This window comes from Marmota flaviventris, chromosome 17, assembly GCF_047511675.1.
Source record: "Marmota flaviventris isolate mMarFla1 chromosome 17, mMarFla1.hap1, whole genome shotgun sequence".
Lineage (NCBI taxonomy): Eukaryota > Metazoa > Chordata > Mammalia > Rodentia > Sciuridae > Marmota > Marmota flaviventris.
In genome coordinates, this window is record NC_092514.1 from 35,235,672 (window position 1) to 35,248,443 (window position 12,772).

The 12,772-nt window shown below is 34.6% G+C and overlaps 1 protein-coding gene across 4 annotated transcripts in view; it reads right to left on the reverse strand.

Moving 5' to 3' along the window:
* Nlk (nemo like kinase) overlaps positions 1 to 12,772 on the reverse strand; it is a 148,817-nt gene that overhangs the window by 23,172 nt on the left and 112,873 nt on the right. For all 4 annotated transcript variants that reach the window (XR_003581114.2, XM_027924499.2, XM_027924500.2 and 1 more), the window contains exons 4-5: positions 4,693 to 4,799; positions 2,948 to 3,033 (exon numbers count right to left, since the gene is read on the reverse strand). Coding sequence is in view for 3 of the 4 variants with exons in the window: in XM_027924499.2 (XP_027780300.1) it covers positions 2,948 to 3,033; positions 4,693 to 4,799 (193 nt within the window). In the remaining variant the exon portion in view is untranslated. The remainder of the gene's footprint in view (positions 1 to 2,947; positions 3,034 to 4,692; positions 4,800 to 12,772) is intronic.

Consider the following 12,772-nt stretch of genomic DNA (forward strand, 5'->3'; position numbering starts at 1 on the left):
AATTCATACTCAAACATGTGTATGTCAAAATGTAATATACTGTAGAATACTAGTGCTACTAGGTTCATTTCTTCATACCATGAATATTTAAATGTTACGTTTCAGATAGTATATTAGGATCTGGAGACACAGTTAATAAGAAAGACTGCCTGGGTATATAGCTCAGTATTAGAGTATATGCTAAGCATGTGCAAGACCCTGGGCTCAATCCCCAGTAATAATAAAAAAAAAAAAAAAAAAAAGGAAAAAAAATGATAAGCTCACAGACTGGTTAGTTTCTATACAGTACAAATAAAATTTTTCTTTCTATTTAATTGAAAAGTAGCCTGAGGTTGCAAACTACCTGTTAATAAATTACAACAAAGCCACAGTTGCAACTACTACTATCTCCAAATATTGAGATTTTCTTGATATTGGGAAAATATTGATGATGAGGTCAGATAGTAAAGACCATGTAAGCTATGTTATCTCTGATTAACTTTACAAGAAACTATTAGAAGTGGTAAAATAATGTTTTAAATCTGTTTTCTAAGTTGAGGTACCAGAACTTGAAAAAGGGTTCTGGAATATTTTTAAAAGTCTGAAAACTACTCCTTTAAATAAAACAAAATTTACTCCTAATTTTTGGCAATCTCTCTTTCTGACTTAAATCAACATTGTCTATTCACACTAAATGAATGCATGTGGGCAAGTGGGGATGAGTCAGTATGAAGCCAAGATTTAAAAACCTAATAATGAAGAAAATTTTTCCAGACAACACAGAAAAATCATAACAAAAAGACCAAATTTATCACATCTTTCCAAAGGTTAGTGTTCAAATAACATAATATTTTAAAAAAATGTTACTAGGCCATGATTTTTTAGGACATCTTTTAAAACACAGCAAAACAAAAAGAAAGAACTCAAATTTTTTTCTTGCATTTACATTTTAGGAGAAAACCCAACCAAACACCCATTGAACAATGTCTTTTGTCATAAAACAAATCCCTTTAAAAACATCAGCCTGATCCTGAGTTTACTTTTTGTTGTTGTTGTTAGCAAATGCAAGACAATCTGAGCCCAAAGTAAGAAATTTACAGGGATCAAATAACTAAAAAGATACTGAGGATTTCCAGCAAAATTATCCAACTTTGCTTAATAGGAAACAAAATATATTCAAAATATGAATAGAAGCCATGCATGGTGATACAACCCTTTAATCCCAGAGACTCAGGAAACTGAGACAGAAGGGTTCCAAGTTCAAGGCCAAGCTGGGCAATATGATAAGACTTTGTTTTTCAATAAAATAAAAAGGGATCTGGATGTAGCTCAGTGGTAGAGCAATCTTGCATTCAATCCCCAACACCATGTCCCCACCCCCTGCAAAAGATGGAGACTAATTTAAAGAAAATGTTTTGTTATTAATTATCTTCAAATAATATACAAATTAATTTGTATATTTGATAGAACAGAAGTAGTGTCTATAGCTTTATACTTTACTCTGGCTTTTTAAAAGCAAGCCTAGATCTAGGATGAGTCAAAGGAGCAGAACAAAATTTCAATTTGTTCTAATCTGTGTTGTGTATCCATAAATGACATTTTCCTTTAGTTACCATTTATGTAGCCAGAGGTTACAATACCATAATAGATGATTTGGAAAATGGACTTCAAGCAGTTAATAGTATCAGGCATGACAGATTCTATACAAAACCCTCTGTAAAGGTTTCAAACCAAACACCCAAATAAGAAGAAACGAGCTTAAGTTGTCATATGATTGACTGGTATGAACAGGACAAAGAATTCCTAACTATAAAGTTTTTAATGTGTGTTTTTCTTTTAATTAGAAAAGGATGAAATGTAACTACTGCCATTTTTGAGGAAAATATGAAAAACTGTTTTTTAACTCCTAAAGTCACAATTCTTCAAGGCCATAGTGAATTTTCATTCATATGCACTACAACCAACTGGCTTTTAAAGAGAACTGGCTCACAGTTCAGAGAAACCACTTAAATTAAAAAAAAAAAATATTAAATTTAGTTCTACATTTAAAATTGTTAATGCTTGGATTAACCGTCAACAACCTAAGTAATAACAATAGTTTTGATTACTTTTATTTATTTATTTAAAAATATTTATTTATTTATTTATTTTAGTTCTCGGCGGACACATCATCTTTGTTTGTATGTGGTGCTGAGGATCGAACCCGGGCCGCACGCATGCCAGGCGAGCGCGCTACTGCTTGAGCCACATCCCCAGCCCCAGATTACTTTTAAAAGATAGTTATTTCAAATGTATCATTGACATGGTAAAAATAATTACTGTAGACTAAAGTACTATATAATACTGTAACAACCCAAGAAATAAATGGAATTTTTATTTGCTTTCACACGGCCCTCTAAAAAGGCTCTTATCTCTAATTTCTATGATGAGGAAAAATATGGTAGACCTTTCATTATTCAGGAGGTCTGCCAATATATATTTGTATTAGAGATACGGAAAGGCACATATGTGGATTTTGCTATTTGTGAGTCTCTATAACAAAAGACAATGGGAAGTGGGACTAGAGGGAGAAGTAAAATTGATGCTTTCTGGAGTGCTAAATATAATCAACCCTGTAATCCATTTCTCTTCAGGGGAGTTACTGAGGATTGGCTATGATATATGGAGGAAATACACTTGATAGGCACACATAACTTTTTGTGATCTAGCATTTTCACTTTCAAACATATTTCTACTTCCTACTTTGCTACCTCAGTCAAATAGCATACAGAAATGTTTTATGCAAAACTGTAGATAGTCTTCCTAAAAGGCTCTATTTCATTTTTATTTAATAAAAGCTAGAATAGTCTTCTAATATTTTTTTCTGATACATACTTTCTTTAACAATGGAACAATCTCAAAAGACATCAACTTCTCTATTATTCATTATAATTCTAAATTTAGTGTTTTTAAAACTGAAAAAAGATACCTTAAGAACACAGTTGCTGTTCACAAGAAGATTCCCTGGCTTAATGTCTCGATGTAAAATGCCAGCTGAATGGAGATATTTCAAACCTGAAATAATGAACAGATTTAATTGCAGATGTTTAATTCCTTTTAGTCAATTAATGATGCTGGACAAACCTTAGAAGGTTACAGAGTAGAGGATTTAGAATTGTTCCCTAAGTAACTGCATAATGCATATTATTAAAAGTTTGACTTAGTCCCCTCTCAAAAAATCAATTTTGCTACAGTAAAATCATGCAAGGTGTGCATATTCCAAGAGATAATGTCTATAATTTAAACTAGTACATAGATTTATATACAGATAAGCTTCACAGACTCCCAAGTTAAGACTGACCATACCAATAGCCTTCAATTGCTTATCAGTCTGACCAGTGAAGTTCTGGTACTGATAATCTCAACCTATGATTCTGAACCTACTTCAACAAAATAATTTCCATTAAGCAACAGGGAGCCTTTCCCAGGGCAGATTTTTCACTGATATGACAAAACTGAGAAGCTTGTCCACGTGTGTCAGTAGTATTTTCTACCACTGAGAATCAAGAGGATAGGTCATTACTTTTAAAATAATTTCGACATCTTAAAAGATTGGGGCTTTAGCACTGCTAAAAGACACAGCCTCAGGTTGAGTCTTCTTTTTTAAAAATAACATGTAGCAAATCACACTTTCCCACAAGTATAAAAAGAGACAATAATCTTCTCCATTTCCCCCACCACAGAATATCAAATCTATAGGAGGTGAACTTTCTAGTTTTAATATTGCTTATGCATTTTAATTCTTTTTTGGCAGATGCTTTTCAATCTCTTTAAAGAATCACTTAATTCTATGAAAAAATAATTTTACTGGATAAGAAAGCTATTTTAGCTTTTAATAATTTTTCACTTATAACAGCAAATTTTGAAGGATACAACTGATGGCAGAAGTGGCATCCATTATGTTGGCCTACATTGTTAGTTAACTCCGTGCTTAACTACTGAGCCACATCCCCAGCCCTTTCTTATATTTTGACTCTGAGTCTCACTAAGTTGCTAGGGCCTTGCTAAGTTGCTGAGGCTGGCTCTGAACTCATGATCCTCCTGCCTCAGCTTCCCAAGCCACAAGGATTACAGGCATATGCCACTGTGCCCAGCTAGGTCCATGCTCTTAATGAGCCATTCTGGAGTTATTTAGCTGTTTTTTTCTATTGGTCTCCTCTTTCTGCTTTGGTTTTAAGGTCAATTTATTTCTCTACAGTTGGACTTAGTATATCAACCAACACTCTGACAAGTACACCTATTATTGGCTTGCAGAATGCATTTCATCCATAGGAAGTACAGTCATTTTTAAATTTAGTCATCTGATACCACGTACTCCTACTATGTAGAGAATTAAAGGCTGCTTAAATGCATGTGGGACAAACCACTCTGCTTATTTGTCTTCCTAGATTAACCCAACTCAACTGCCCAGTGAAATTCACTACTCTACCATCATGAATATAAGAACTATTTGTCATTACATAATATTACATAACCTTCTCTACCATCATGAATATAAGAACTATTTGTCATTACATAACATCAAATATGAAAATGATGAAATACAACTTGGTCCAAAAGAAAGAGCACTTAGGAAAGAAGAAAATCTTGGAAGGCCAGATTAAAGTTCAAATGAACAGCAAAACATTTCATTTATATCATGACATGCCTTTTTCTTCATGAAGAAAATCTTACCTCGCAAAATCTGATAAAGAAAAACTTTGACATGATCTGAGCTGAGTGGTTGAGGAGAGACGATAATTTTATGTAGGTCACTCTGCATCAATTCTGTGACAACATATCTTGAGGTTTTAAGTTAAGGATAGTTCAGAGAATTCAGCCCTTGATCCCCTCAAAGCAGTCATCAGATCTAGGGTAATTGCCTTTCCAAGGCTAGAAAAGTTTAAGAAAAAGAGCTTCTAGCACAACAGAGGTGAGAATTCAACCTTTACAAGATAAAACATTGACAAAATTAAAAGAATTATATGTTTAAAAGTTAGTAGAAGTAAGCAACAAAATGATTTACTTACGAAAAGCATCATAAAGAGAATACCAAAGGTAAACATTTGAAATAACAGGTCAGGAAAAATGGGAAGACCAAACAGTCTCAAGGTCTATTCAGAAATGTAACTGGAGGATCCTTTGAATCCAAACAAAAGGGGGTTTGGTAATCTCATTTTCATCTACCATGGAAAAAGATCACAACCCATCCATTGAATTATCGCTTAAGTTACTTTATAAATTATGGTATCTTCAGAAATATATAAAATGGTTAGTCTGAATCCAAATCTCTCCACACTCTGAAAAAAATAATTCTTTTATTATTTAACTCTTGTATAAGTTTGCAAGACCTTCTAATAAAATTTCAAGCTTCCTATGCTTTGTACTCAGTTGTATCCTCAGGGTTTTGTTTAATTAACACATGGCAGATGATCTGAGACTGGGGAACCATGGAAATGTGGAATTCAGGACTCCTGCTAAGCACATGGATGTTATAGATATTAAGGAATCATCTTTTGTTGTATCTAGAATAGATTCATGTCTTGCCCTGCCTGAAGTTTAAAACTCATTAAAAGTTTAGACGAATTTTATGATTTTACTATAACCATCCTTAAGACAATTTCCAATTTAAAATTTTTAGCAAAGATGTGTAGAAAAAGGGACAACTTGGGAGCAGGGAGAATGAATAGCATTTGACACAAAACAGTGAAAATTCTCTTCTCCTTGTCTTTTAGTCTTTAGTATAAAAAAGGTCTTTCCTTGTCCCTCACTGCTTGATGTTTCTAAGCCTCCTTTGTTAGTCCTCTTTTCCTCTCCAACTAAATGCTGAAATGCTCCAGGGCTTGGTTCTTGGTCCTCTTCTTTATTCACACTCACCCCTTCTTGGGTATTTGAATCCAGTTCCATTCCTCTTAACATACATGCTGAAGTTGCTCACACCACCAACCACAAACTTTGGAGTTATCCTTGATATTTATCCCTCTCAAAATTCTGTTGGTTTTACCTTCAAAATTTAGCTACAATTAGGGCACTTCTTAATATGTCTACTGTTATCACTCTGGCCCATGAGTCCTAGATTTCTAAAACATAGTAGAATGACCAAAATAAATTTTCTTTTTTACTGTTTTATTCATGCCTATACACTGACATTTACTGTATTATACAGAAAATATGGCTGGGTGGGATGGCATTTATCTGTAATCCCAGTGGCTTAGTAGGCTGAGGCAGAGGGCTAAAAGTTCAAAGCCAACCTCAGCAATTTAGCGAGACTCTGTCTCAAAATAAAAAATAAAAAGGGCTAAAAGGCTGGGGGGTGTGGGGTGCTAGGCGCCTCTGGGTTCAATCCTTGGTACCAAAAAAAAAAAAAAAAGTTTCAGGTTTCTACATGCTTACATATTTTAATCTCAGATTTTATCATTCAGGTTCTTTCCAAAAAAGTATATTTTGCCTCATAATGAAAGTGAGACAATGGGATTTGACATGTGGAATTTCCTTATGGGACAGTTCTCAGTGACAAATTAGAATTATTCCATAAAATGATATTATCAGGGTTATATTTAGTTTTTCTTTTTATTCAATGTTTTCTTATGAGATTTTTCAAACACACTGAAAATTTGAAGGAATTAAACAGCGACCACCCATATACTCTCAGTATTTTGTAGACTCTTAATATTTTGCCATATTGTTCTGTCATACCCATTAATTCATTTAAATTTTTTGATGCATGTCACAGAATAATCTTTTAAGATTAAGTCAAAATTGTGTCATTCTTGTGCACAAGTTTTCTATCTCATTTTCAGTAAAAACCAGAGTCTTTCAAATGGCCAGGTCATAGTGATCTGACCTTCTTCTCTGATAGCCTCTCCTATCACTTTCCTCCTGTGCTAGACACATTCCAACCTTAGGCCTTTGCTGTAGCTGCTCCCTTTGCATGTACTGTACTTCCCAATACCTATTTAGCCCTTACATCTTTCATCTCCTTTGCAGCTTTACTTACATCTTATCTTTCAAATGATACCTATCTTGACCAATCTGATACCGCATCCTGCACTCCCTACCCAATTGCTACCTCCTTGTACAGCTTTCCTTTTTTTTTGCCCCTAGTGTTTATCATCCTATATAATTACTTCTTATGTTTATTATTTGTTATACTCAGCCCTGCTCCATGAAGGCAAGAGTTTTTGTCTGTTTTGTTTACAAGTCTATCCCAAACTCTCAGGATGGTGCCTGCACATAGTAAATCCTTATAAATATTTATTGAATGCATGAACTAATATATATTGAGCATCTAACAGGTAACTGGCAAGCTACTAATTATTTTAAATATATTATCACATCTAATTTTCATGGCAGGCCGGGGATGTAACTCAGTGGCAGAGCATTTGCTCCATGTACAAGGCCCAGGTTCAATTCCCAGGACTGAAAAATAAAAAATAAAACCAAACAAACTTCCATTTAATTTTATGGTAAACCTACAAAGTAGGTAGTGACATCCCCAATTTACAAATGAAGAAAGTTAGGTTAACAGAGAAAGTAACCTGCCTAAGGTTACACTGTAGTAAAGCTTAGATTTGACTGTATCTAAAATTGGCTCTCCATAATTTTGAATTTATCTTTTCTTCTTTTTTGAAAAACATTGGAAAAAAGCTATAATAAAATAAACCAAATGTTCACTGTCTTTCCTAAGAAGAATTTCGGCTGATAAATGCAGAAGCAGTAGAATTGGGGCAGGGGGGACCATCATTCTGTAACTTCTGTGAAATCATGGATCTAGCACTATCAATAGCTAGGAAAGCCACTTGAAAGGGATGAGAACAAGCCTGATATCAACTCAATCCACCACTCAATTTTAGCATCACTTAATGTGGGACAAAATATTATGTCCTTATGATAAGCACACCACTGACTACAAAGTATTCATGCCTAAAAAAGTCTAATTTAAATATAATCTGTCCTCTAGCTCTGATTACCAGCTTATTAGAAATATGGGGAATAAAGAACCAGGGTACCATGAAGAAGCAAACGGCTAAACACACTATATGGATCATTCTTCAGGAAATATTTCTGAACAAGTCAAAGATCCCTCCTCTAAAGTATGTGGTAGGTGGGAGGGGAAATGAAGTCAGGCAGGAATGTTTGGGATAAAGGAGACTCAAGAGATATAATAACCAAATTCAAATATGTGAACTTTGTTTAGATCCTGATTCAAAGAGAGATCTTTAAGGCAATCTGAATAAATATTAAGGAATAGGATAACTCTATTAGATATGATTATGGCATACTGCTTATGTTCTTATCAGTAATGCATATTTAAGTATTTATAGGTACAGTAATGTGATGTTTGGGATGTACTTTAAAAGACTTCAGCCCTCCTTCTCAAAAAAGGAGGCATCAGGGTAGAGACAAAATGAGAATGGCAAAATGATCAACATTATTGAAGCTGGGTATTTCAGAGTTATTACACTATTGTCTCTACTCAAATTTTCATAATAGCTTTAAAAAACTTTATGTAGAAAACTCCAGTTTTCTACATTTGAAATACAAAGAAACATAAGAATATAAAAACTACCCAGAACACTATTTCTTTGAACTAAACAACTATATTTTGATGAAAATATGTATCTACACATATGTATATTTAAAATAAAATTTGGATTATAATATATATATATAGCTTTGCTGCCTATTGCCTTAGTTTGAAAAAATATAAATATGTAAATAAAAAATAAGGGAAGTCTGTCATTAAATAAAGCAGGATTTTATCCAGAGTTCTAATGTACAGATGTAATTCATTTGACCAATCCACCACTGTTAAAAACCTAAGTTATTAATGGGGCATGGTGGAGCATGCCTGTAAACCCAACAACTTGGGAAGCTGAGATAGGAGGATCACAAGTTCAAAGCCAACCTCAGCAACTTAGTGAGGCCCTTAGCAACTTAGTGAGATCCTGTCTTAACATAAAAAAGTTAACAAAAAGGGCTGGGGATGTGGCTCAGTGGCAAAGTACCCTTGGGTTCAATCTCTAGTACCAAAGACAACAAAGACAAAAAAAAAAAAAAAAACCCAAAAAACATCTAAGTTATTTCTATTTCTTTTTCCAATTTTAAATAACTCTGGGCTAAACATGCTATACACATAGCTTTATGTGACTCTCATTATTTCCTAATGAATGATTCCTGAAGTGGAATTATGGTATCAAAGAATTATATGATAAACTATACACCTTTAAAAATTCAAAATACCACTGTATTACATAATCTTTTATCATTTGAAGTGCTGTTTAGCATTCTTTTTAAATGTAATATGTCATGAGTTAAATAATTCCCTATCACAAGATGTTTAGGCTATTAGTGTTTGAGTATAATGTAGCAGTTAGAGCTTTACGGTATTGTGTCATGAGTGAACCTTAACTATGTGTAGATCCTCTCTCTTGGTTAATACATTTCTCCAGAAAACAACCCTCTTTCTTTTGGCTTAGGTGGTATAGGCCAGGCTGCTAGGGTTCTGTATGAGTGGGGCTGGGAGCCAGAGAAACCACAGCCTAACATGCTGTCTCCACATAATAAACCTTTAGTCTCCTGCAGGGTGGGGTAAAGAAAGACTGGGGCATCCTACTACATCTACTACAGGTGTATAAACAAGTCTGTGTTCAGACCCACTTGCATCCCTACTTTCTGATACCTGAGGCCTCCAATTTCTGAGCCTTTTTGATGTTCTGTAGCAAGAATCAACCTGTTTCTGGTTCTCACCATTGCCAGCTTAAATTTCTGCCCCTTCTGGTTTAAATTTTTAATTCTTTATTGATATTTTAGGAGGACCATAGGGAAGAGTGGTAGTAAAGATCTGTGGTCTAACAACTGTGTATGCAAGTTGAAAACCATTTACAGGTTTATTGGTCACATGCTTGTATGAGCACGAGAGAAGGAAAAAAGAAAAATGAGAGTGAGGGCAAAATGTTCCTATCCTTGTCTCAATTTTCTACTGGGATGATAAGATGCTTCCCATATTAAGTAAGATATTAACCCTCTTGTATAAACTAAACATTTTTTTCCTCCTTGAAGAAATCTTAAATACAGGATAGAGACAGGAAAATACTTCTATTTGCACCATTAAGTCTCAATCAGAAGATCCACTATTTTTTCGTTGTATTGGTTCCAGAAATCTTAAGGGACAAAAAAGCAAGGGAACATTACACAGAAAACAGAACAAAACAAAACAAAAACAATGGAAAAACTTCACAAATGCCATTACTGAACCAAGTGGTGTTCTCGTTGTCTGAATGCCTGTGTCTCCCCAGAATCCACAGGTTGAAATCTTAAACTACAAGATGATAGTATTAGGAGGTAGAGCTTTTGGGAGGGATTACGTTATGAGGCATTAGTGCCCCTACAAAAGAGGTCCAAGGAGCTTGTTAGTCCCTTCCACTATTTTAGTGAAAAGACTATATGAACCAGAAAATGGGTCTTTAGCAGATAACCAAATCTACTAGTGTCTTAATTTTGGACTTACCAGCTTCCATAATTCTGAGAAACAAATTTCGGTTGTTTATAAGCTACTCAGTTTATGGTGTTTTCTTACAGCAGCTCAAATGGACTAAGACAGCTGTCAACTTGAGGTTTTATTCTTGGGGAAAAAAAAGTCCTAAGGAAAGAGTAAGAAGCATTTATCTATATGAAATATCAGCCATATCTGCTCAGTTTATTGACAATATTCTGCTCCTGCCAGCACTGAAAAGTTCTTCCATGGATGTGAAGAGCAGGTTATATTCTATTCTGCCTCACATATCTACAAAACTGGCAGCCAAGTTGCAATGCCAGAATCTTTGGTGTTAGTAGTGACAGTTGGTATGCATGCAAGCACCAGAGAGAAAACATCCTAATTTTCAAGTCATCAGGTTGAATTCATAGTGCTGGCACTTGGAAAATCTTGCTTTGACTTACAAAAGGAGCAAATTGAAACAAAACCCAAATACAGACAACAGTGACTACATTTTCAAAGAAAGGAGTAAAAGGAAAACTTTGACTGGAATAAGTACTGTTCTAACCAGATATTGGATAATAAATTACTTATTTTAGAAAAACAATTCCAGCATTTCACTTAGCACGATAAAACATATCAGGTTAGGATGTTGTTCATCCTATAGATCTTATGAATTTGAACTGACAAATTGGACTATTTTGTGACCAACAACAATTTCTTATGGTTCAACCTAATACAAAGCAAAAGTATTATCAGATATCAAAAAACTGAAAAGTAGCTGGGCGCAGTGGTGTATACCTGTAATTCCAGCTGCTCTAGATGCTGAGATAGGGGTATTGTGAGTTCAAAGCCAGCCTCAGCAACTGCAAGGTGCTAAGCAACTCAGTGAGACCTTGTCTTTAAATAAAATGTAAAAATAAGGCTGGGATGTGGCTCAGTGGTTGAGTGACCCTGAGTTCAATCTCCAGTACTCACCCTGCCCCCTGCCCCCCCCAAAAAAAGAAAAGAAAAATTGAAAAGGAAAGCTTTTGAAATCAATAAGGAGCATGATTTCAAATAGGCCAATTCCTCCAGATTAGGACCATATACACATGTGCATGATTTCTCACAAAATACAAACCAGCTGGTGTTTCCTCTGCTAAACACAAATTCCTACACCATCATGTCATTGTCTTCAAGAACCATGAACTTGAAAAACATTTTACTCGACCTTCTATTAAAATATTTAAGAAAAAAGAGTGTTTTTTTTTAAGTGCTACTTTCCTATCTCTGCTTCTTGAAAAGATGACAGGTTGGATTAAAAACGAATAGGACTAGGTCAATAAAATTCTATTAAACCAGAAAAGCAAAAACACAGAGCTCTTGTCTATCTTTACCATTTTCTGTTTATCTTTGTTCAGAAATGCTTTCCTCTCCTCAACTCAAAAGACTGAGCAATCTTAATACAGTTTTTTTTTAAAATTGATTAAAATAGTCACTTCACAGAGAGTAAGTTTTGTCCTGCATCAGTTTAGTAAAGTAAAATTTTCAGGGAAATAGACTATTCACTCCACGAGTGGAGCAGTTTTTTCTTCACAGAAAACAACCCAACTAGGCCAAAATATTCTTCTTCGGAAAACATAATTTCTGAATTTGAAAATTTAGCACTATATCTGCAAAAATTTAGAGGCATCACATACCATTTTATGATAAGGTTTTTGCTTTGCTGTAGCAGAAATCCTCTGAAGTCTCAATCCCCAGCATAATGTCTCCCAGATGTCTCAACTAGTTGCCATGCCAACTATAGCAGCTTAAATTAAATGAGGGCCTGAAAAGGCACCTGCATCACTTCAGGTCTGTTGCGCATTAAATAAAGCTCTCTTGACAGGGACTCAGAGGTGCCATTAACTTGAACAGCATCTATCTGATTATTGTTTCTGAGTAATTTAATGAGGGTCTCTATACAAGAGTAAAAATAGGGTACTCTTTTCCTCTCCTTGTCCTTCTAAATGGGATAGCCTCTCCAACAGCTGGTGTACCTACTGGGTCAATGACTTTGTTATGGTCTTTTAAGTTACCACTGGGTGAAGATAAACCATAGAATCAAAGTTAGGGCTTTAAGGAGAATATTAGCAGATTAGCCATTTCCCCTATTAAAACTCATCATTAAAAATATGATCATTAAAAGCACACCATGCGAGGTATGCCAACCTCAAAGTGATTTGAACAGCTCTGTTATAAAATAAATTGCGGCTGATTGCAGCAATTAGTTAAGTAGCTCCATGAAATATGAATTTCAAAATGTACTGATTTGCT